We start from the raw sequence: 23,922 nt of genomic DNA, 5'->3' as shown, positions 1-23,922 counted from the left end.
GCGGGAGTGGTACATCCCCTGCTCCAGGCCCTGGCGGGGGCTGTACCCCGGGTAAGAGGGGGTGATTACCGCACTCACTCAGTGGCGGTGGGGTTGCCTCGGGTAGGAGGGGGTATTTACCCGTCTCCGGGCGGGATCTTACCCGGTTCTGCAGCGGCTCTGGTCCCTGGGGTTGGACTCCACGTGCTCCGCCGCCTGGAACTCCACGGTCCCCGCGTAGCACCGGTTGCTGAGGACGGTCTTCAACCCTGCGGGAGAGCAAACGAAACTTGGGGTAACAGAAGACGGGGGGCTCACAGGTGTGTTATTTCAACTGAAATGGTGGGGTTAATCTATTCCATACAGCAAGGAAGATGATTCGGTATCTGTTATCTTACCTGTTTTTAAACTTTTATTTAAATTCTCCAATCGCTGAAACACAAGTGCACGCGCACAAACAACTAGACAATTTATATATATTTTTTTTTACAAGTGTTCAAAGTTGATTACTTTTGGTCAAACTTTTTTTCCTTATCCAAAGCTCAGCAACAGTTTTTCGACAAGTGTTTAAAATTATGGCCCATATTTATACTTTTTGACGCTAAACTGCGCTAACGCAGTTTAGCGTCAAAAAATTTAGCGCCGTCTAACGCCATTCTGAAGCGCCATGCGGGCGCCGTATTTATGGAATGGCGTTAGCCGGCGCAAGCAGACCGGCGCTGCCTGGTGTGCGTGGAAAAAAACCACGTAGACCAGGCAGCGCCGGCGTTGGGAAAAAATGACGTTAGGGCGTCTTAAAATGGGGCAAGTCAGGTTGAGGCAAAAAAATCGCCTCAACCCGATTTGCGCCATTTTTTTACGACACCCAGACGCCATTTAAATGACTCCTGTCTTAGTAAAGACAGGAGTCATGCCCCCTTGCCCAATGGCCATGCCCAGGGGACTTATGTCCCCTGGGCATGGTCATTGGGCATAGTGGCATGTAGGGGGGCACAAATAAGGCCCCCCTATGCCACAAAAAAAAATTAAAAAATATAAAAAAATTATACTTACCTGAACTTACCTGAATGTCCCTGGGGTGGGTCCCTCCATCCTTGGGTGTCCTCCTGGGGTGGGCAGGGGTGGCAGGGGGGGTCCCTGGGGGCAGGGGAGGGCACCTGTGGGCTCATTTTGAGCCCACAGGCCCCTTAACGCCTACCCTGACCCAGGCGTTAAATTGTGGCGCAAATGCGGGGTTTTTTGACCCGCCACCTCCCGGGCGTGATTTTTGCCCGGGAGTATAAATACGACGCATTTGCGTCGCCGTCATTTTTTTAGACGGGAACGCCTTCCTTGCATCTCATTAACGCAAGGAAGGCGTTCACGCAAAAAAATGACGCTATTTGCCCATACTTTGGCGCTAGACGCGTCTAACGCCAAAGTATAAATATGGCGTTAGTTTTGCGCCGAATTTGCGTCGAAAAAAACGACGCTAATTCGGCGCAAACGGAGTATAAATACGGGCCTATGTATGTATAGTAGTGAATACATTTTTGAAACAAAAGATGGACATAATTCCACCATGTTCTTAATAATACGTTTTAATCCTATCTACCTGCTTTTGTTAGCTAAAAAGAAAAAGTCAGGTATGTTTCTTTACAGTACTTTTCACAATACTGCTGAGCTGAAAGACATTCACATATGGTTTCAACATGTTCACTCATTTCACACGTACTAATCGCATGACACTCGAGAAGTCATTCACCTGGTGCTCTAGTCACATTCAATCATGCACGTGCAGCTCAGTCATCTTAATGATGCTTTAAGATTAGATGCCTTTAAGATGGTTATATTACTAAAGTTTCAACTTTAGGTACAAATCAATAATCCTTCTTCAGGACCCTATTTTCCACGCGAGAACATGGGTAAGCGCACAAACCGAAACAATGTTCCTTCCAGAATTATTCAGTCATTGGAGTCGACCAAACACTGAAGTGCAGTAGTTATGTCAGCAACATTTACTGTTCCTAATCCATACCTCGCGCGGATGGTTAGTGAGAAACGCAAACGGGACCCTGTAGTCCGCTGATCCAGCGGTTTAGCGCGTGATGCTGCTGAGTTACCAGGACACGATGATGCGCAGCGCAACGCGGATCCATACGAGAGCCTTCTTGGGTTACTGTTTCCAGCAGGTCCAAATGATGATGTGGAGCGCAACGCGGATCCATGAGAGAGCCTTCTTGGGTTACTGTTTCCAGCAGGTCCAAATGATGATGTGGAGCGCAACGCGGATCCATACGAGAGCCTTCTTGTGTTACTGTTTCCAGCAGGTACAAATGATGATGTGGAGCGCAACGCGGATCCATGAGAGAGCCTTCTTGGGTTACTGTTTCCAGAAGGTACAAATGATGATGTGCAGCGCAACGCGGATCCATGAGAGAGCCTTCTTGGGTTACTGTTTCCAGCAGGTCCAAATGATGATGTACAGCGCAACGCTGATCCATGAGAGAGCCTTCTTGGGTTACTGTTTCCAGCAGGTACAAATGATGATGTGCAGCGCAACGCGGATCCATACGAGAGCCTTCTTGGGTTACTGTTTCCAGCAGGTACAAATGATGATGTGGAGCGCAACGCTGATCCATACGAGAGCCTTCTTGTGTTACTGTTTCCAGCAGGCACAAATGATGATGTGGAGCGCAACGCGGATCCATACGAGAGCCTTCTTGGGTTACTGTTTCCAGCAGGTACACATGATGATGTGGAGCGCAACGCGGATCCATACGAGAGCCTTCTTGTGTTACTGTTTCCAGCACGTACAAATGATGATGTGGAGCGCAACGCTGATCCATGAGAGAGCCTTCTTGGGTTACTGTTTCCAGCAGGTACAAATGATGATGTGGAGCGCAACGCGGATCCATACGAGAGCCTTCTTGGGTTACGGTTTCCAGCAAGTACAAATGATGATGTGGAGCGCAACGCGGATCCATACGAGAGCCTTCTTGGGTTACTGTTTCCAGCAGGTACAAATGATGATGTGGAGCGCAACGCGGATCCATGAGAGAGCCTTCTTGGGTTACTGTTTCCAGCAGGTACAAATGATGATGTGGAGCGCAACGCTGATCCATGAGAGAGCCTTCTTGGGTTACTGTTTCCAGCAGGTAGAAATGATGATGTGCAGCGCAACGCGGATCCATACGAAAGCCTTCTTGGGTTACTGTTTCCAGCAGGTACAAATGATGATGTGCAGCGCAACGCGGATCCATGAGAGAGCCTTCTTGGGTTACTGTTTCCAGCAGGTACAAATGATGATGTGGAGCGCAACGCTGATCCATGAGAGAGCCTTCTTGGGTTACTGTTTCCAGCAGGTACAAATGATGATGTGCAGCGCAACGCGGATCCATGAGAGAGCCTTCTTGGGTTACTGTTTCCAGCAGGTACACATGATGATGTGGAACGCAACGCAGATCCATACGAGAGCCTTCTTGGGTTACTGTTTCCAGCAGGTACAAATGATGATGTGGAGCGCAACGCAGATCCATACGAGAGCCTTCTTGGGTTACTGTTTCCAGCAGGTACAAATGATGATGTGGAGCGCAACGCGGATCCATACGAGAGCCTTCTTGGGTTACTGTTTCCAGCAGGTACAAATGATGATGTGGAGCGCAACGCTGATCCATGAGAGAGCCTTCTTGGGTTACTGTTTCCAGCAGGTACAAATGATGATGTGGAGCGCAACGCGGATCCATACAAGAGCCTTCTTGGGTTACTGTTTCCAGCAGGTACAAATGATGATGTGCAGCGCAACGCGGATCCATGAGAGAGCCTTCTTGGGTTACTGTTTCCAGCAGGTACAAATGATGATGTGCAGCGCAACGCGGATCCATGAGAGAGCCTTCTTGGGTTACTGTTTCCAGCAGGTACACATGATGATGTGGAGCGCAACGCAGATCCATACGAGAGCCTTTTTGGGTTACTGTTTCCAGCAGGTACAAATGATGATGTGGAGCGCAACGCGGATCCATACGAGAACCTTCTTGGGTTACTGTTTCCAGCAGGTACAAATGATGCGGAGCGCAACGCGGATCCATACAAGAGCCTTCTTGGGTTACTGTTTCCAGCAGGTACAAATGATGATGTGCAGCGCAACGCGGATCCATGAGAGAGCCTTCTTGGGTTACTGTTTCCAGCAGGTACAAATGATGATGTGCAGCGCAACGCGGATCCATGAGAGAGCCTTCTTGGGTTACTGTTTCCAGCAGGTACAAATGATGTGCAGCGCAACGCGGATCCATACGAGAGCCTTCTTGGGTTACTGTTTCCAGCAGGTACAAATGATGATGTGGAGCGCAACGCGGATCCATACGAGAACCTTCTTGGGTTACTGTTTCCAGCAGGTACAAATGATGATGTGCAGCGCAACGCGGATCCATACAAGAGCCTTCTTGGGTTACTGTTTCCAGCAGGTACAAATGATGATGTGGAGCGCAACGCGGATCCATACGAGAGCCTTCTTGGGTTACTGTTTCCAGCAGGTACACATGATGATGTGCAGCGCAACACGGATCCATACAAGAGCCTTCTTGGGTTACTGTTTCCAGCAGGTACACATGATGTGGAGCGCAACGCGGATCCATACGAGAGCCTTCTTGGGTTACTGTTTCCAGCAGGTACAAATGATGATGTGGAGCGCAACGCGGATCCATACGAGAGCCTTCTTGGGTTACTGTTTCCAGCAGGTACAAATGATGATGTGGAGCGCAACGCGGATCCATACGAGAACCTTCTTGGGTTACTGTTTCCAGCAGGTACAAATGATGATGTGGAGCGCAACGCGGATCCATACGAGAACCTTCTTGGGTTACTGTTTCCAGCAGGTACAAATGATGCGGAGCGCAACGCGGATCCATACAAGAGCCTTCTTGGGTTACTGTTTCCAGCAGGTACAAATGATGATGTGCAGCGCAACGCGGATCCATGAGAGAGCCTTCTTGGGTTACTGTTTCCAGCAGGTACAAATGATGATGTGCAGCGCAACGCGGATCCATGAGAGAGCCTTCTTGGGTTACTGTTTCCAGCAGGTACAAATGATGTGCAGCGCAACGCGGATCCATACGAGAGCCTTCTTGGGTTACTGTTTCCAGCAGGTACAAATGATGATGTGGAGCGCAACGCGGATCCATACGAGAACCTTCTTGGGTTACTGTTTCCAGCAGGTTCAAATGATGATGTGCAGCGCAACGCGGATCCATACAAGAGCCTTCTTGGGTTACTGTTTCCAGCAGGTACAAATGATGATGTGGAGCGCAACGCGGATCCATACGAGAGCCTTCTTGGGTTACTGTTTCCAGCAGGTACAAATGATGATGTGGAGCGCAACGCGGATCCATACGAGAGCCTTCTTGGGTTACTGTTTCCAGCAGGTACAAATGATGATGTGGAGCGCAACGCGGATCCATACGAGAACCTTCTTGGGTTACTGTTTCCAGCAGGTACAAATGATGATGTGGAGCGCAACGCTGATCCATGAGAGAGCCTTCTTGGGTTACTGTTTCCAGCAGGTACAAATGATGATGTGGAGCGCAACGCGGATCCATACGAGAGCCTTCTTGTGTTACTGTTTCCAGCACGTACAAATGATGATGTGGAGCGCAACGCGGATCCATACGAGAGCCTTCTTGGGTTACTGTTTCCAGCAGGTACAAATGATGATGTGGAGCGCAACGCTGATCCATGAGAGAGCCTTCTTGGGTTACTGTTTCCAACAGGTACAAATGATGATGTGCAGCGCAACGCGGATCCATACAAGAGCCTTCTTGGGTTACTGTTTCCAGCAGGTACAAATGATGATGTGGAGCGCAACGCGGATCCATACGAGAGCCTTCTTGGGTTACTGTTTCCAGCAGGTACAAATGATGATGTGGAGCGCAACGCTGATCCATGAGAGAGCCTTCTTGGGTTACTGTTTCCAGCAGGTACAAATGATGATGTGGAGCGCAACGCGGATCCATACGAGAGCCTTCTTGGGTTACTGTTCCCAGCAGGTACAAATGATGATGTGGAGCGCAACGCTGATCCATGAGAGAGCCTTCTTGGGTTACTGTTTCCAGCAGGTACAAATGATGATGTGGAGCGCAACGCGGATCCATACGAGAGCCTTCTTGTGTTACTGTTTCCAGCAGGTACAAATGATGATGTGGAGCGCAACGCGGATCCATGAGAGAGCCTTCTTGGATTACTGTTTCCAGCAGGTACACATGATGTGCAGCGCAACGCAGATCCATGAGAGAGCCTTCTTGGGTTACTGTTTCCAGCAGGTACAAATGATGATGTGCAGCGCAACGCTGATCCACGAGAGAGCCTTCTTGGGTTACTGTTTCCAGCAGGTACAAATGATGATGTGGAGCGCAACGCTGATCCACGAGAGAGCCTTCTTGGGTTACTGTTTCCAGCAGGTACAAATGATGATGTGGAGCGCAACGCGGATCCATACGAGAACCTTCTTGGGTTACTGTTTCCAGCAGGTACACATGATGATGTGGAGCGCAACGCGGATCCATACGAGAGCCTTCTTGGGTTACTGTTTCCAGCAGGTACAAATGATGATGTGCAGCGCAACGCGGATCTATACGAGAGCCTTCTTGGGTTACTGTTTCCAGCAGGTACAAATGATGATGTGCAGCGCAACGCGGATCCACGAGAGAGCCTTCTTGGGTTACTGTTTCCAGCAGGTACACATGATGATGTGGAGCGCAACGCTGATCCACGAGAGAGCCTTCTTGGGTTACTGTTTCCAGCAGGTACAAATGATGATGTGGAGCGCAACGCTGATCCATGAGAGAGCCTTCTTGGGTTACTGTTTCCAGCAGGTACAAATGATGATGTGCAGCGCAACGCGGATCCATGAGAGAGCCTTCTTGGGTTACTGTTTCCAGCAGGTACAAATGATGATGTGCAGCGCAACGCGGATCCATACAAGAGCCTTCTTGGGTTACTGTTTCCAGCAGGTACAAATGATGATGTGGAGCGCAACGCGGATCCATACGAGAACCTTCTTGGGTTACTGTTTCCAGCAGGTACAAATGATGATGTGGAGCGCAACTCGGATCCATACGAGAGCCTTCTTGGGTTACTGTTTCCAGCAGGTACAAATGATGATGTGGAGCGCAACGCGGATCCATACGAGAACCTTCTTGGGTTACTGTTTCCAGCAGGTACACATGATGATGTGGAGCGCAACGCGGATCCATGAGAGAGCCTTCTTGGGTTACTGTTTCCAGCAGGTACAAATGATGTGGAGCGCAATGCGGATCCATGAGAGAGCCTTCTTGGGTTACTGTTTCCAGCAGGTAGAAATGATGATGTGCAGCGCAACGCTGATCCATGAGAGAGCCTTCTTGGGTTACTGTTTCCAGCAGGTACAAATGATGATGTGCAGCGCAACGCTGATCCATGAGAGAGCCTTCTTGGGTTACTGTTTCCAGCAGGTAGAAATGATGATGTGCAGCGCAACGCTGATCCATGAGAGAGCCTTCTTGGGTTACTGTTTCCAGCAGGTACAAATGATGATGTGCAGCGCAACGCTGATCCATGAGAGAGCCTTCTTGCGTTACTGTTTCCAGCAGGTACAAATGATGATGTGGAGCGCAACGCGGATCCATACGAGAGCCTTCTTGGGTTACTGTTTCCAGCAGGTACAAATGATGATGTGGAGCGCAACGCAGATCCATACGATAGCCTTCTTGGGTTACTGTTTCCAGCAGGTACACATGATGTGGAGCGCAACGCGGATCCATGAGAGAGCCTTCTTGGGTTACTGTTTCCAGCAGGTACAAATGATGTGGAGCGCAACGCGGATCCATACGAGAGCCTTCTTGGGTTACTGTTTCCAGCAGGAACACATGATGATGTGGAGCGCAACGCGGATCCATACGAGAGCCTTCTTGGGTTACTGTTTCCAGCAGGTACAAATGATGATGTGGAGCGCAACGCTGATCCATGAGAGAGCCTTCTTGGGTTACTGTTTCCAGCAGGCACTCCAGCTCTTCCCGAACTGATCAGCTTCAGCGCCCTTTAGTAAACAGGGATATATCTGCTTTCCTTAAGGCCACCTAATTCACTCTGCGCTTTCACACCAAGCACCGCCTGCCCCATACTCAGACAATGTGTGATTTTCATCTTTCAAACTGACATCATGTGTTGGGACGTGGAAGCATCTTACTCTCTACGCGCCGCCTCCGCATACTACAGATCCCCAATTTGAGGAAACCTTATAAGGTGTTAATTAAACTATGTGCTGCGATGTCACACGTTTAGCCCTTCCTTCGCTTAAATTAGAATTTGATCTCAATTGTTTAATAATTCCACATGGAATATCATTTTATCATCGATTTCGAAAAAGGCACCCAATGGCCGTTGACGAATTCGGTCACTTAATTAGCAAGGAATATACATCGTAGAAAATGAGTTAATGAATTGTAACAAAAAGGTGAGAAAATCTGCTGATAAAGTAACAGAAGCCCTTTGCTGAGCACGTCATCGGGTTGATGAAACCCTGCGCCAGGAAGAGCACGGATGGTGAGCTGCGGAGGTGAGCGAGAGGGTGGGGCGACATGCGCATCCTACAGGGCTCCTTCGTACTCAACCCAAAAATAGAAATATCCCGTATGACATTGATTGACTCTGACAACTAATGATTACAGAAGGCTGAATGATCATGACATTTTAAAAACACTGAGATCTCGATTGGGTCAGCAGGTTTCACTATTCTTTCTCGTTAACTGATTACGAAAGGACTTGTTTTGACGGTTTAGATTAAAATGTAATCTCAAATAAAGTAGTGATGCGATGTATTGACCATGTGGTTGTTTTCTGCACTGCTAATTACCCAGACATTACAGCACTCAAGACAACTTTTATAACGTCAATAAAAATATCAATGAATCATCAGAAGTCAAATTATTAAAGGAAAAAATGTGCATGGCGGGGCGCGACTTAGTTACCTTCGGACACGAGTTATGGTTACTTGAAATAACTATAACTGGCAAATGTTTATGGTTTGGCACAAGCAAATTCAGAAGCTAACTATAACTTCTGTGTATAAAGAAAACTACAGTGACAACAGCGGACACTCATAACCGCTCCTCTCTCACAGTTCCTGATCCACGCACACAAAGCACTGCACAACACCGGACCCACCTACCTCAACAACCGACTCAGCTTCCACACCCCCACCCGAAGCCTCCGCTCAGCCAACCTCGCCCTCGCCACAGTCCCCCGCATCCGAAAAAACACCGGCGGCGGCAGATCCTTCTCCTACCTCGCCGCCAAGACCTGGAACACTCTCCCCACCATCCTACGACAGACCCAGGACCTGCTGGCCTTCAGAAGACTCCTCAAGACCTGGCTCTTCGACCAGTAGCACCCCCCCTCCCCAGCGCCTTGAGACCCTTGCGGGTATGTAGCGCGCTTTACAAATGCAGTGATTGATTGATTGATTGATTGGTTCCACAAGTAAGAACTCGTTGCACTTCTTCCTCAGCACCAGCTGTTTATTGGAACTGCTGCAGCAAACAAGTTAACGTACACAATGTGGAATGGTGCACCCAGTCATTAAATAGTCCAGTATCCAGTATGTGTTTCAACTTGTCAACTTTCTTTATTCCATCATAACAGCACAACAGCCAATGCATTTTGTTCAATACACTTGAAATTCCTCTGGGGTCTCAATACAAAAACACTTTCTTTTTGATCAGTCATGGAAGTGGATTCCACATTGTTGGCGACATTCCGGTGTCTACAGTGGGGTGAAATCCCCCTCCTGCTTTGGCCGTTTGGGAAAAATCCTCCTATTTGGCCCGCATATATGCGACAAATAGTTTGTGGGATCGGATTATGACATGAACATGCACATGTTTTTTTATTAAGAGCCCTAAAGAATTTCAAGTGTGACTGTGTGCACCATTCCACATTGTGTACTTTTATAATGTCCCTGTGACGTTTGATTTTTCAAGTGAATTTGTTAGGTTTTTCTAATTATATGTTCGATGGCATGTGTGGCTGTAGATGCACATGCTCTGCATTATCTTGCCATCTAGTGCTGGGTCCGGGGTGTTACAAGTTGTTTTTCTTTGCAGAAGATGATTTTCGATTCACAGGATCGAGTGACGACTCCTTCTCGGTGATACTGCGCATGCGCATCGAGTCCTTTGTTAAATTGTTTTCTCTCCGCTGGCTGGTTCAGACGTGTAATCTTTTTCTCTGATTTCAACTTTCTTCCCGTCTTTTCTATAGTCAAAGGTATTGTACTTTCGATTGTGGTTTCTCTTCGCACATCGACTTTTCTATCTCGTCTGGTCCAGTTTTTAGACAGCACGCCCTTGTGGGCGCACCCAGCCAGCCTTCAGACCTACAAACTCATACAGCCAAAAATAATGTAATGCTGATGAAACGGACACCTTTCGATTTTGTCCTCGGTACCACTCGAAGTACCCTTAGACTGATCACCATCAGGTGCGTAACCTGTGCCTCTCACTGGATCATCAAAAGGCTACTTGTGAGGGGTGTCGATCATTTCGATCCAAGAATACTGTTTAGGGCTGACGAGGTCACAGGTTGGAGATGGCACACAGATCTCCAGAAGGCACCCCGGATAGTTTCAGGGAGGAACATGCACAAGAACAGTCACAACAAGAAGAAGCCGCCTTCAAGATTCGGATTCCAACATCAAGTCCGACATTCAGAGACCAGAACTAACGTCAGCAGACACCATGAGTACTGTGGGCCCCTCCTCACACAAAAACCCAGAAACAGTCCCTATAGAGGTCACACGACTACCACTGCAGTCAAACCACGGTCAGTCTCGGAACGTCAGTTCCGCTGCCCCACCTACCAGCTCGGGATGAAACTGATGAAGGCTGCTGCAGCTGCGGCATCAATCTCATCCACTTTAGTCTGACCTGCTATGGGCAGACTTTCAGCACCGACTGTATCTGCCTCGGGCTGAGCGTATGCGGAACAGAGTTTGGGACAGAAAAAGGTCCATCGACCAAAAACATTGGTTCTAAACCGTAAAGACACTGCAACTTCGGAACCTTTGGACTCAGGATATTCTTGTTTCACACCCTCCCCTATCCAGCTCATACTTGAGACTATGGACGCTAATCAGCACTGACTATACATTCAAGAAGGCAGAGGGCGCATTATAGCTTCATCTACTGTGACTTTTGGAAGGAAGCTAACTTTTCAGGAGGCAAGCCTCAAGCTCTTACACCACAGGCTCCTTTAGGGGTACATTTAGAGGCAATAATGTCATAGGCAGGGACAAATAAATAGCTCCTGGGGCTCAGCTTCCACAGCAAAGCATTGACTACCTCAAAATACCACAACCCCATATCTCACCAGTTGGGGGACGACTTCAGCACTACTACCACAATGGACAGACGTAACATCGGACCAATGAGTCCTCTCCATTATCCAACATGGTTATTGCCTGGAGCTTACTTCCACACCTTCCAACATCCCTCCTCGCACTCACAGGTCATCTCAGGAACACCTCGCCCTCCTCAAAAAAGAGGTACAGTCTTCTTCTGAAAGGGGCGACAGAACCGGTTCCATCCCAATATCACGGAACAGGAGTACACTCACTATACTTCCGCATTCCAAAAAAGTACAGGTCACTCACAGACCCATTCTGGACCTCAGGCATCTAAATCAATACTTTTTTTAATAACATTTTCACACGGTCACTCTTCATAATGTCATCTCACTCCTTCAACAGGACGATTTCATGATAGCTGTGGACCTGAAAGATGCATAGTTCTACACCCCCATCTACCCTGCACAATGCAAATATATAACAGGTTGTCATCTCACTCCTTCAACAGAGCGTCTTCATGACAGCGCTAGACCTAAAAGATGCATACGCCCACATCCCCATCCACCCTGCGCACCGCAAATATCTAACAGGTTGCCATCTCACTCCTTCAACAGGACGATTTCATGACAGCGCTAGACCTGAAGGATGCCCACATCCACATCCCCATCCACCCTGCGCACCGCAAATATACAAGATGTGTGGTCGTGGGCAAACATTATCAGTTCAAAGTACTCCATTTTGGGGTCACAACTGCTTCCAGGGTATTCAGCAAATGCCTAGGGGTTGTTGCAGTGCACCTCAGAAGACAAAAGTTTCAAGTCTTCTCCTACCTGGACGACTGTCTTACCAAAGTCAACACGCTACAACAATGTCAATTGCACACACAAGTTACAGTAAACCTTCTTCACAAGTTAGGGTTTACCATCAATTGTCTAAAATCTCATCTACAACCCCTTCAGATTCAGATTAGGGGTTGTTCTAAATATGCAATTAGGACCAGCATACCCCAATCCAGCTTGCATACAAAGTTTCCAAGATCATCTTCCTCAGTTTCCACAAGATCACACTACCACAGTCAAAACTATCATGTGTCTTTTAGGGATGATGGAATCCTGCATTGCCATCGTCCCACATGGCAGACTTCACATGCGACCGCTACATCAATGTCTGACTCCTCAACGGTCTCAGTCACAGGGTTGTCTTCAGGATCTAGTGTTGATAGACCTCCAAACCTACCACTCTTTACAATGGCGGAGCTCCTCACGCCTTTTAAAAGGGAAGCCTTTTGTTTGCTACCGTCAGTCTGAACACATTTACCTAATTAAAGCATCTGTCCAACATATTATTTGCTACACTTGCAAAAAGCCAAGTTGGCTTACACTTCAATCAGGCTAACCTTGCAGCCATAGTTGCATGCTTACAAAATAGAGAACACACTTTATTGTTCAGAATCCTAGTCATTAAAACCTTCATGGAAGGACTTAGATGAGTAATCCCACCTAGACTTCCTCCAGTTCCATCATGGAATCTTAATGTTGTACTTACTAGGCTCATGGGCCCTCCTTTTGAACCTCTTCTCTCATGCCCTATCCAGTTCCTTTCATGGAAGGTGGCTTTTCTAGTCGCAATTACTTCCCTTAGACGTGTCAGTGAACTCCAGGTATTAACTCTGGATGACCTTTCTTTCAAATACATAAAGATAAGGTGGTCCTTCGAACAAATCCAAGATTCCTACCAAAAGTGGTATCTCAATTTCATATCAGTCAGACCATTGATTTGCCTGTTTTTTCCCACAACCTGATTCAGTAGCAGAGAGAGAGCACTCCACACTTTAGATGTAAAGAGAGCACTCATGTACTACATTATCTGATAGAGACTTTTAGCTGCAGATTCCTTACCTTAGAATTTCATTGCGTCAGCTTGGAATCTGGAACTTTTGCAGAGCAATACACCACGCCCTCCTCAAAAAAGAGGTACAATCTCTTCTTCTGAAAGGGGCGACAGAGCCGCTGTGCTGTTGGGTGGCGTTGTTCATATCCGCGTGGCGTCATCGTTGGAGCCGCCTGTGACATCACGGTCGCCTTTAAAGGCACAACCCAGGCGGGCGTGCGTTAGTTCTTTTCCTTTGGCGTGGGTTAAAGCACAGATCCGGAACAGAGCTACCCTCTGTCTTTTTTCACAGGCCTTTTTCAACCATTTTGTCGACATTTTTTTGTGTCTGTGCGAGGATGACCTCGAGGAAGACCATATTCAAGCCATGTGACGCCTGCCATCGCGCCATGTCGGTGTCAGATCCACACTAGGTATGTCCCTGGTGCTTAGACTGAGACCACGACTCAAAGTCGTGTTCCGACTGCCAGACCATGGCTCTCAAAAGCTTTGAGGGAGCGATCCCTGATGCTAATGGCGGCCCGGCAGCCGACATCAGCTGGCATGACTCCTCATAGATCACAGTCCTGGTCGAGGAGGAGGTCGCAGAACCACTCCAGGAGCCCCAAGTTCTTTTTGTCCCACTCAAGGTCCTCAGGGCACTTGGGGAAGAGGCACAGGAAGAAGAAGTCCAAGCAGACTTCGATTTCACCTCGCCCATTGGCCAACAAGCCAAGTCAGGAATGTTGACATTGCAGGCACTGTTCTGCTGAAGCGTTGCCAGGGCAGACTCTGAACCTCTCCTACTTTCTGGGAGCTGGGGCAACCCCCACTCAGCTCAAAGAGTTTTACGAGGCCATGCATCTCGTATTTGAGCGGGCTGGCCCTGCCGGTGGGCCTTCCGGCCCTGCGGGGTTGGCAGGGGCCTCGTCAGGTTCCACACCGGCGGCTTCAGCCTCGGCACAGATGTGGGTCTCTTGGATCCAATATCGGATCCGGAACGACGATGAACCCACACAGGCTGCCTCCTCTGGCATCGCTCCCAACGTCTAAGCTCCCGGCGCCACCGGCGCCCACTGGTGGCGCGAGCCCATTTCTAATAACCGATGATCCAGAGCTGGAACGGCATCGCACGACGTTGATTCTGTCACAAACAGGTGCCAGGTCATTGCCTGAGCCTTTTTACAATCAGCCAGCCACTGGTGAGGAACGGGAGGGGTCTCAGGACCCTCTGGAGTCCCAATTGGGGCCAATGGACTGGTATGAGGATTTAGGAGAGGCCAGTGGACTAGATACCTCTCCAGATACTGGCATGCTCTCACCTCCTACGGTGGCAACGCAGGAGGGAGCATCGTATGCAATGGTGCTGCATAGGACAGTTGAGGCCTTAGACCTAGATATGCCTACGGTGCCGGCCAGGACTAACCTCCTGACTGAGGTGCTTCAGCCAGGGGTTTCCACATTGGAACCAATGTAACCCTTTAATTAAGTGCTCACCGATGCCCTGCTGGGGACGTGGTCGAAACCTAGCACAGGGGCTCCTGTAAATAGGACAGTTGGCCACTGCCATCGCCAAACTCCGGCTGATCCTAGCTTCCTCATGCAACACCCCACCCCAGAGAGCTTGGTGGTCCAAGCCTCAACTTCCCATGGCACCTTCCATTCCTCTCCCCTGGATAGGGAATCCAAGAGGCTGGATGAGCTTGGGAAGATGTTTTCCTCCTCCATCCTGGCATTGAGGTCGGTAAACACCTCATGCCTATTGCGCCGTTTTTCCCATACTTTATGGGATGCGATGAATCAGGTGCTGCCTCATGTCCTGGAGGACATACGGGCCCCTCTCTCACAGGCAGTCAAGGATGGGAGAGATGCAGCCAAGTTTACCATCAGTTGTGGATTGGACTGACTCACTGGGTAGAGCGATTTCTTCGACGGCGGCCCTTCGACGCCACACCTGGCTTTGTACTTCTGGGTTTACGTGGAATGTCCAGGCAAACCTCCTTCGATGGGGCCCACCTATTTGTCGAAAAGGCAGACTCAGTGCTGGAGTACTTCAAGGACTCCAGGGCTACGCCAACTCCATGGGCCTCTCGGTGACCCTTCACCAACAGTCTGTCTTTTGCCCCTTTCGAGGTTTCGGAAGGGGTGGGGTACTACGACACCCACAGACCAGCCACCATCCTCCACCAGGGCAACGACTTGCGCGGGGACGAGGTTGTGGTGTCTTCAGACCAAGAGGGTCAGGCCAGAAGTCATCCACCACCCAGCCCCCCACCTCCACAACGTCCAAGCCCTCAAAGTATGATTCTGCAAGACCATCTACGTCCAGTTGGAGGGAGGATTCAATTTCATTTCCCTCACTGGTGGTCCATAACATGGGACAAATGGGTTGTGGAGATCATATAGAAGGGCTATTCCCTCCCCTTCCAGACTTTCCCTCCCTCTAAGCCTCCATTAAAAGAACGCCTGATGGAGGATCACTTTGTTTTGCTCTGCAAGGCAGTTACGTCTCTCTTGGCCAAGGAAGCCATAGAAAGGGTTCCGATATCAGAAGTAGGCAGTGGTTGTTATTCCTGCTACTTTCTGATACCCAAAAAGAACAAGGGGCTTCACCCTATTCTGGATTTGTGGAATGTCAATCTCTTCCTCAAAAAGGAGAAATTCCAAATGCTCACTCTTGCTCAGGTCTTGTCTGCCCTAGACCGAGGAGACTGGATGGTCGCGTTGGACTTGTAGGATGCGTATTTTCACATCCCCATCCTGCCTGCCCACAGACGTTATTTGGGGTTCAAAGTGGGCCATGAGCACTTCAGCTTACCGTGCTCCCCTTCGGTCTCACCAGTGCCCCTCGGGTGTTCACCAAGGTGACGGCGGTGGTGGCAGCTCATCTGCTCAAGTTAGGGGTTTCAGTCTTCCCCTACCTCGATGACTGGATGTTGAAGGCTCCTTTGTCCCAGGCTCCCATCACCCACCTTCAGACTATGGCGAACCTTCTGCATTGGCTGGGGTTCACTATAAACGTGCTAAAGTCACACCTGACTCCCTATCAGAAGTTCCCATTCATCGGAGCTGTTTTGAACACAATGCAGTTTTGGGCCCATCCTCAGCAGCGAGTCCAGGATATACAGGTTATGATACTGATGTTGCAGCCTCTATCCTGGATTTCAGTGGCAAGGCTGCTACACCACTGACCTAGCACGAGGTGTTCCGGTCCTGGATATCTGTCAGGCAGTGACGTGGGCGCCAATGCACACGTTCGCAAAACATTACTGCCTGGACGGTCAGGTCCGTAGAGACGGGCACTTTGCCCGTTCGTTCCTACAAATCAAATCAAATCATTAACATTTATAAAGCGCGCTACTCACCCGTGCGGGTCTCAAGGCGCTAGGGGGGAAAGGGGGGGTTATCGCTGCTCGAACAGCCAAGTCTTTAGGAGTCTCCGGAAAGCGGAGTGGTCCTGGGTGGTCCTGAGGCTGGTGGGGAGGGAGTTCCAGGTCTTGGCCGCCAGGAAGGAGAAAGATCTCCCACCCGCCGTGGAGCGGCGGGTGCGAGGGACGGCAGCAAGTGCGAGGCCAGCGGAGCGGAGGGGGCGGGTGGGGACATAGAAGCTGAGGCGTCTGTTGAGGTATTCCGGTCCCTTGTTGTGGAGGGCTTTGTGTGCGTGGGTGAGAAGACGGAAGGTGATCCTTTTGCTGACTGGGAGCCAATGCAGGTGTCTCAGGTGTGCGGAGATGTGGCTGTTGCGGGGTACGTCGAGGATGAGGCGGGCCGAGGCGTTTTGGATGCGTTGCAGGCGGTTCTGGAGTTTGGCTGTGGTCCCGGCGTAGAGGGTGTTGCCGTAGTCCAGGCGGCTCGTGACGAGGGCGTGGGTCACGGTTTTTCTGGTGTCGGCGGGGATCCAGCGGAAGATCTTACGGAGCATGCGGAGAGTGAGGAAGCAGGCGGAGGACACGGCGTTGACTTGCTTGGTCATGGTGAGAAGAGGGTCCAAGATGAAGCCGAGGTTGCGGGCGTGGTCTGCGGGGGTCGGTGCGGTGCCGAGGGCCGTGGGCCACCAGGAGTCGTCCCAGGCGGACGGGGTGTTGCCGAGGATGAGGACTTCCGTTTTTTCAGAGTTCAGCTTTAGGCGGCTGAGCCTCATCCAATCTGCGACGTCCTTCATACCCTCTTGTAGGTTGGTCTTGGCGCTGGCGGGGTCCTTGGTGAGGGAGAGTACAAGTTGGGTGTCGTCGGCGTAGGAGGTGATGATGATGTCGTGCTTGCGTACGATGTCGGCGAGGGGGCTCATGTAGACATTGAAGAGTGTCGGGCTGAGCGATGAGCCTTGAGGTACGCCGCAGATGATCTTGGTGGGTTCTGAGCGAAACGGAGGGAGGTAAACTCTTTGGGAGCGGTTAGCGAGGAAGGAGGCGATCCAGTCCAGGGCCTGGCCTTGGATCCCGGTGGAGCGTAGGCGGGTGATTAGGGTGCGGTGACAGACGGTGTCAAAGGCAGCCGAGAGGTCGAGGAGAATGAGGGCGACTGTTTCACCGTTGTCCATCAGGGTTCTGATGTCGTCTGTGACTGAGATGAGGGCGGTTTCCGTGCTGTGGTTGGTTCGGAATCCGGTTTGTGAAGGGTCGAGCAGGTTGTTGTCTTCCAGGAAGGTGGTCAGCTGTTTGTTGACGGTCTTTTCTATTACCTTGGCTGGGAAAGGTAGAAGAGAGATGGGGCGGAAGTTTTTCAGGTCGCTTGGGTCAGCCGTAGGTTTCTTTAGTAGGGCGTTGACTTCAGCGTGCTTCCAGCATTCGGGGAAGGTAGCAGAAGAAAAAGAAGAGTTGATGACGGTCTGGAGGTGCGGGGCGATGATGTCGTCGGCTTTGTTAAAGATGAAGTGCGGGCAGGGGTCCGAAGGGGCGCCGGAGTGGATAGAGTTCATGATGGATTTGGTTTCTTCCGTGTTGATGTGGGTCCAGTTGTTGAGGGTGATGTCCGGGGAAGCGGGTTCAGTGGTGTATGGTTGGGTCTGGTGTCCGAAGCTGTCGTGGAGGTCGCTGATCTTGCGATGGAAGAAAGTGGCGAGGGATTCGCACAAATCCTGTGAGGGCGTGACGGCGTTGGCGCTGGCGCTGGGGTTGGAGAACTCTTTGACGATGCTGAAGAGTTCTCTGCTGTTGTGGCTGTTTTTGTCTAGTCTGTCGGTGAAAAAGTTCCTTTTGGCAGTGCGGATCAGGTGGTGGTGTTCTCGTGTAGCGTTCTTGAGGGCGGTCATGTTGTCAGCGGTGTGGTCCTTGCGCCAGGACTTCTCAAGGGCACGACAAGTTTTCTTTGATTCTTTGAGGGTGTCGGAGAACCAGAGAGGTTTTTTGGTGTTGGTCTGTCGATGCGTGCGTTTGAGGGGAGCAAGGTTGTCAGCGCAGTTGGAGATCCAGTTTGTGAGGTTGAGGCTTTTTAGTGTAAGGAGATCTGTCACAGCCCACCGCCTGGAGGTTATGGCTTGGTTATCTATTCTAAGGTAAGGAATCTGCAGCTGGAAGTCTCGCTCAGATGAACAAGTTGCTTACCTTGGGTAACGCATTATCTGGTGGAGACTCTATCTAGCTGCAGGTTCCTTACACCCACCCTTGCCTCCCTGCTCTGTGGGCATGTCTAATGGGGTCAGGGATTGTTCCTTTCAGGGCCCTAGTTTTTTGCACAGACTAAATGTTAGTTCTTTCCATGTCTCTCCTCTTCTGGCGTTAAAGTTCGAGGAAAAAGAACTGACGTACGCGCACCTGGGTGGTTCCTTTATAGGCGACCGTGACATCACAGACGGCTTCAACAAGGCCGCCATGTGGATTTGGACCACGCCACCGGACGGTGCACACAAGGGTATTGCTCTGCAAAAGTTCTGGATTACAAGCTGATGCCAGGAAATTCTAAGGTAAAGTATCTTCAGAGTCTCTACCAGATAATGCGTTCCCGAAGTTAAGTAACTTGCTCGACAGGACAAAAGAGTTTAGGAAAACAAAACAACTTTTTGGAGCTTTTGCTTTGACATTTAAGGGCAATCCAATTTCCAAAACTGGCATAGCTAGATGGAGTGTTAAATGCAAATAAACATGTTATGCTAAAGGAAAAAGCCAGTTGTCACGGATCCCTAGGGCACATTCCACAAAGACGTGCTAATATGGCATTTTTGTGAAATATTCCTTTAGTTGACGTATGCAGCTACTTGGTCTACACCGCACACATTCACAAAGCATTATTGTGTAGATGCACTAGCATGACAGCAGCAACGGTAGAACAGGATGTCCTAAGAACACTTTTCCAGACAACTGCAGCTCCCACAGGCTAGCCACTGCTCTTTGGAGGGACTGCTTTACAGTCTATGCCGAGCACGCGTATCTACAGCCACACATGCCACCAAACGGGAAATGCCACTTACCCAGCAGACATCTGTCTGTGGCATGTAGCGCTGTAGATTCACACGCGCCCTCCCTTCTCCTGTGGCTGTTGCAGTTACCTTACATTTCTATATATTTGTCTATATGTAGATACACTTGCATGGACATCTCTTTCTCGCTACTTCCTTCTCATTCCTCTTTTCTACCCGCCTGCGGGAAAACCATCTAACAAAGGACTCAATGCCCATGTGCAGTATCACCGAGAGGGAGGAGTCACTCGATCCTGTTACTGATAAAAATCATCTTCTACAAAGAACAACAACTTGTAACACTACAGACCCAACACTAGATGGCGGACTTATGCAAAGCATGTGGATCTACGGCACTACATGTCACTAACAGATGTCTTCTGGGTGTTGGAAAGTACCCTCCTTTTGGCATGGTTAACCCCACTTTTTGCCTGCTGTCAGTGTGTTTTGACTGTGTTCACGGGGATCCTGCTAACCAGGACCACAGTGTCTGTGCTCTCTCCCCCTAAATTTGTTCCTGACTTCGTATACCCCACAATTGGCTTACTGGTGGCCCTTCGTAAGTCCCTAGTATATGGTACGTAGGTACTTAGGGCATTGGGGCACCAGGGATTCCCCATGGGCTGCAGCATGTATTATACAACCCATGGGATCCAATGCAAAATGTGTCTGCAGGCCTGCCATTGCAGCCTCGTGAAAAGGTGCATGCACCCTTCATTGCAAGTCACCCCTATGGCAGTGTATGACGGATCCAGTCTCGTTGCCTGGGGGAATTCTATGGTAAGAAATTCTAAGGTAAGGAATCTGCAACTAGAAGTCTCTATCAGATGTACAAGTTACTTACCTTCAATAAGGATATATCTGATAGAGACATATTCTAGTTGCAGACTCTTTACCGACCCGCCCATCCTCCCCGCACTGCGAACTTATTTCTGGGGACAGGAACTTCCCTCTAAGGGCCCTAGTTTTGGCGCACCATTCTCAGTGTTCTTCATGGCTCTGCGCTACTTGCGTTGAAAGTCATGAAAAGAAACTGACGTCAGCGTGCCAGGGTGGCGCCTATATACGACTGCAGTGTCATCACAGCGACCACGACCCCAAAAGTCAGTCACTTATACAGGCACTCGTGCAGCCATCCACTCACCCATACAGACACTTCCACATCCAGTCAGTCACCCATACAGCCACTCATGCATGCACTCACCCACCTACCTACACAACCGCTCAGGCACTCATTAACTCACCCATACAGACACTTGCACATCCAGTCAGTCACTCATACAATTACTAATGCTCCCACACACTCACCCATACAACCACTTATACACTCAGTCACTCACCCACACAGGCACTCATACAGCCATTCACTCACCCATACACCTACTAATGCAGCCACTCATTCATCCATTGTTTAAAGTAAAAGAGATGTTTCTAACAAGAACCATTGTTTTGTGTTGAAACTTTTTGTGTTTTTTCAACAATTTTGGAGATTTCTTTGGGGGGTTTGGATATTTATTTTAGAAAAAAAAAAGTAACGACTTGCAATGGCAAGTAAAAAAAACAAACAAACAGTGAAATTCCAGACTATGGAAAAAATGTACATTTAGGTGCATTTATTATTTGCACAAGTACAGGGACTGCTTGCTCCCCTATAGTTAGAGTTGGAGTGCATTTTGGGCAAAAAATGTAAACTTTGCCAAACTCTGGAATTGTAGGTGTCACACTGGAGGGATGAGGAGTGCTTGATGACGTTCCCGGTTGGTTGTTCCCAGAAGATGTTGTTCCTTTCTCAGTCTCCAACCTTCCCATCTCTGCTCTTGCCGAATGAGTGGAGTGTATGGTGCCGAGGTGATTGTACATACTAGATGTACTGCAGCTGTAATCCTTGTCACTGCCGCTCGAAAGTACCTTCTGGCAGATTTTACAGGTCACTTTACGAGCATTTACTTTCTTTTGTCCTTCTGGAATACCGAAGAACTCCCAAACAATGCTCTTTTTCTTCCTTGGAGGCTCTTCTTGTTCCTCCTACACAATATTCTGGTCTTCCTCTGGGACATTTTCTGCAGCCACTGCCATTTTTCCAATGCTACCAAAATCCAAAATAGAAAGAAAACAAAATGCAGTCTCTAGCTCTTCCAGTAGAAGTGTGCACATGTGCTGCCACAGCTAAAATGATGGAGAAAAGAGGTGGGGCGTTTCTCTATCATTGACGGAAAGGTGTTCCACCTATGAGAAGCAACTTTTCCTATGTCACATGGGGTGCATAGCCGCTATGTGGCACTGTCGCGTAGAGGTTATGATTACATAAAGTATACCAAAGCAAGTTTAGAAGTGCATAATTTTGTTATCTGCACTATTGTTTCCACTATTAATAAATGTCTTTAGTTAAATTACACTTTAGAAGTGTGTGCTATTATTATATATATATATATATATTTTTTTTAAAACACCGTAGCCACCCACCCATGGCAATTCTGGAAATACGTGCTGCCAACATACACGTACAACATACATTCTCGTCGGAGTCGAGTACCCATGGTGGAGGTTTGCAATGGGTGCGCGACTCCCAAAATAAAAAAATAAAAAAAACAATAATAATTCTATTTTAGAAATATATATTGTAAATGAAATTGATTGGACATTCTTTAAGCTCTTTCCTTTCCTACAACTGATTAGATACAATCGTTATAGTGGTTTGATTGTCGGAGTGTAATTATATTACCTTATTTTTAAAAAACTTGAGAAATTTACTAAAGCAACCATAGGTAACAAAGACATAATGGATTTGAAATAGGATTATAAAAACCATAGAAATTCACTGACCAAACCAAAGGTTACACCGACATTATAATTAGGCTGACATTCCATATGTTCAAAACCATAGAAATTCAGCAGTTATAATTACCTGAGCTAACAACTTGCGGACCCGTAATGCACTGCTTATGACCTCACATATTACATCACTGATGAATATAGTTATGATCTGTTTAAAAACCTTTTTTTTTTTTTTTTACTTGCCTATATCTTTGCCACTGCCTCACAAATCTTCCCAAAACTTTCCAAAAAAATGTGTTTGTCACGTCAGCTGCTGTCTGGAAAGATTTGGGGTGATTCGTCAGGGGCGGACGAGAAAAAATGGGGGGGAGGGGGTGGAGGCCTAAAGCACGTTTTCCCCATGCATTTTTCCATAGGGATTTTGAACAGTGATAGCGCCGAAACTACTGGACAGTTACACCAAATCTGGCAGAACGGTAGATCCTGGCCCAGTAAGAGGCTTGTTTGTTCTGGTGTAATTCTGTTCAATAGTATTTGAGAAATTAAGGGGAAAACAAATTTGTATGTATAGGGACGCAAAGGATTCGCAACCCCTCCCGATCTCGCGGTGAGATCGGATTGGTTGATAACACACACAAGCTGTTCAAGTGTTGTCAGACATCTTGGGACTTTCTGATAACACCTGCGGTTTTCTGATATCACCTGCAGTTTTCTGATAAACTTTGTAGTTTTTTGATAACCCATGCAGTTTTCTGATATACATTGCAGTTTAGTTTTCTGATAACCCCTGCAGTTTTCTGATAAACATTGCTGTTTTCTGATAAACATTGCTGTTTTCTGATAAACATTGCAGTTTAGTTTTCTGATAAACCCTGCAGATTTCTGATAGCCCCTGCAGTTTTCTCTTAAACATTGGGGTTTTCTCTTAAACATTGCAGTTTTGTGTTAAACTGTGCAGTTGTCTGATAAACATTGCAGTTTATTTGTCTGATAACTCCTACAGTTTTCTGATAAACATTGCAGTTTTCTGATAACCCTTGTGGTTTTCTGATAAACATTATAATTTTCTGATAAACATTACAGTTTCCTGATAAACGTTGCAGTTAAATTTTCTGATAACCCCTGCAATTTTCTGATAAACATTGTCGTTTTCTGATAACCCATGCCATTTTCTGATAAACATTGCAATTTTCTAAAAAACCCTACGGTTATCTGATAAACATTGCAGTTTAGTTTTCTGGTAACCCCTGCGTTTTCTGATAAACATTGCAATTTTCTGATAACCCCTGCAGATTTCTGATAACCCCTGCAGTTTACTGATAAACATGGCAGTTTTCGAATAACACCTGCAGTTTACTGATAAACATGGCAGTTTTCTGATAACCCCTGCGGTTTTCTGATAACCCCTGCGGTTTTCTGATAACCCCTGCGGTTTTCTGATAACCCCTGCGGTTTTCTGATAATCCCTGCGGTTTTCTGATAAACATTGCAGTTTTCTGATAACCCCTGCGGTTTTCTGATAACCCCTGCGGTTTTCTGATAACCCCTGCGG

At 48.4% G+C, this 23,922-nt stretch overlaps 1 protein-coding gene across 2 annotated transcripts in view; it reads right to left on the bottom strand.

The window, feature by feature from the left end:
• Positions 1-23,922, bottom strand: part of LOC138260858 (ceramide kinase-like) — a 179,193-nt gene that overhangs the window by 17,992 nt on the left and 137,279 nt on the right. Inside the window, exon 9 of one of the 2 annotated variants that reach the window (XM_069209279.1) lies at positions 143-248. The exons of the other annotated variant lie outside the window; for it this stretch is intronic. Within the exon in view, the coding sequence (XP_069065380.1) occupies positions 143-248 (106 nt within the window). The remainder of the gene's footprint in view (positions 1-142; positions 249-23,922) is intronic. 2 annotated transcript variants of the gene reach the window in all.

Source organism: Pleurodeles waltl, chromosome 10 (assembly GCF_031143425.1).
Source record: "Pleurodeles waltl isolate 20211129_DDA chromosome 10, aPleWal1.hap1.20221129, whole genome shotgun sequence".
NCBI lineage: Eukaryota > Metazoa > Chordata > Amphibia > Caudata > Salamandridae > Pleurodeles > Pleurodeles waltl.
This window is presented reverse-complemented; position numbering and strand designations above follow the sequence as displayed.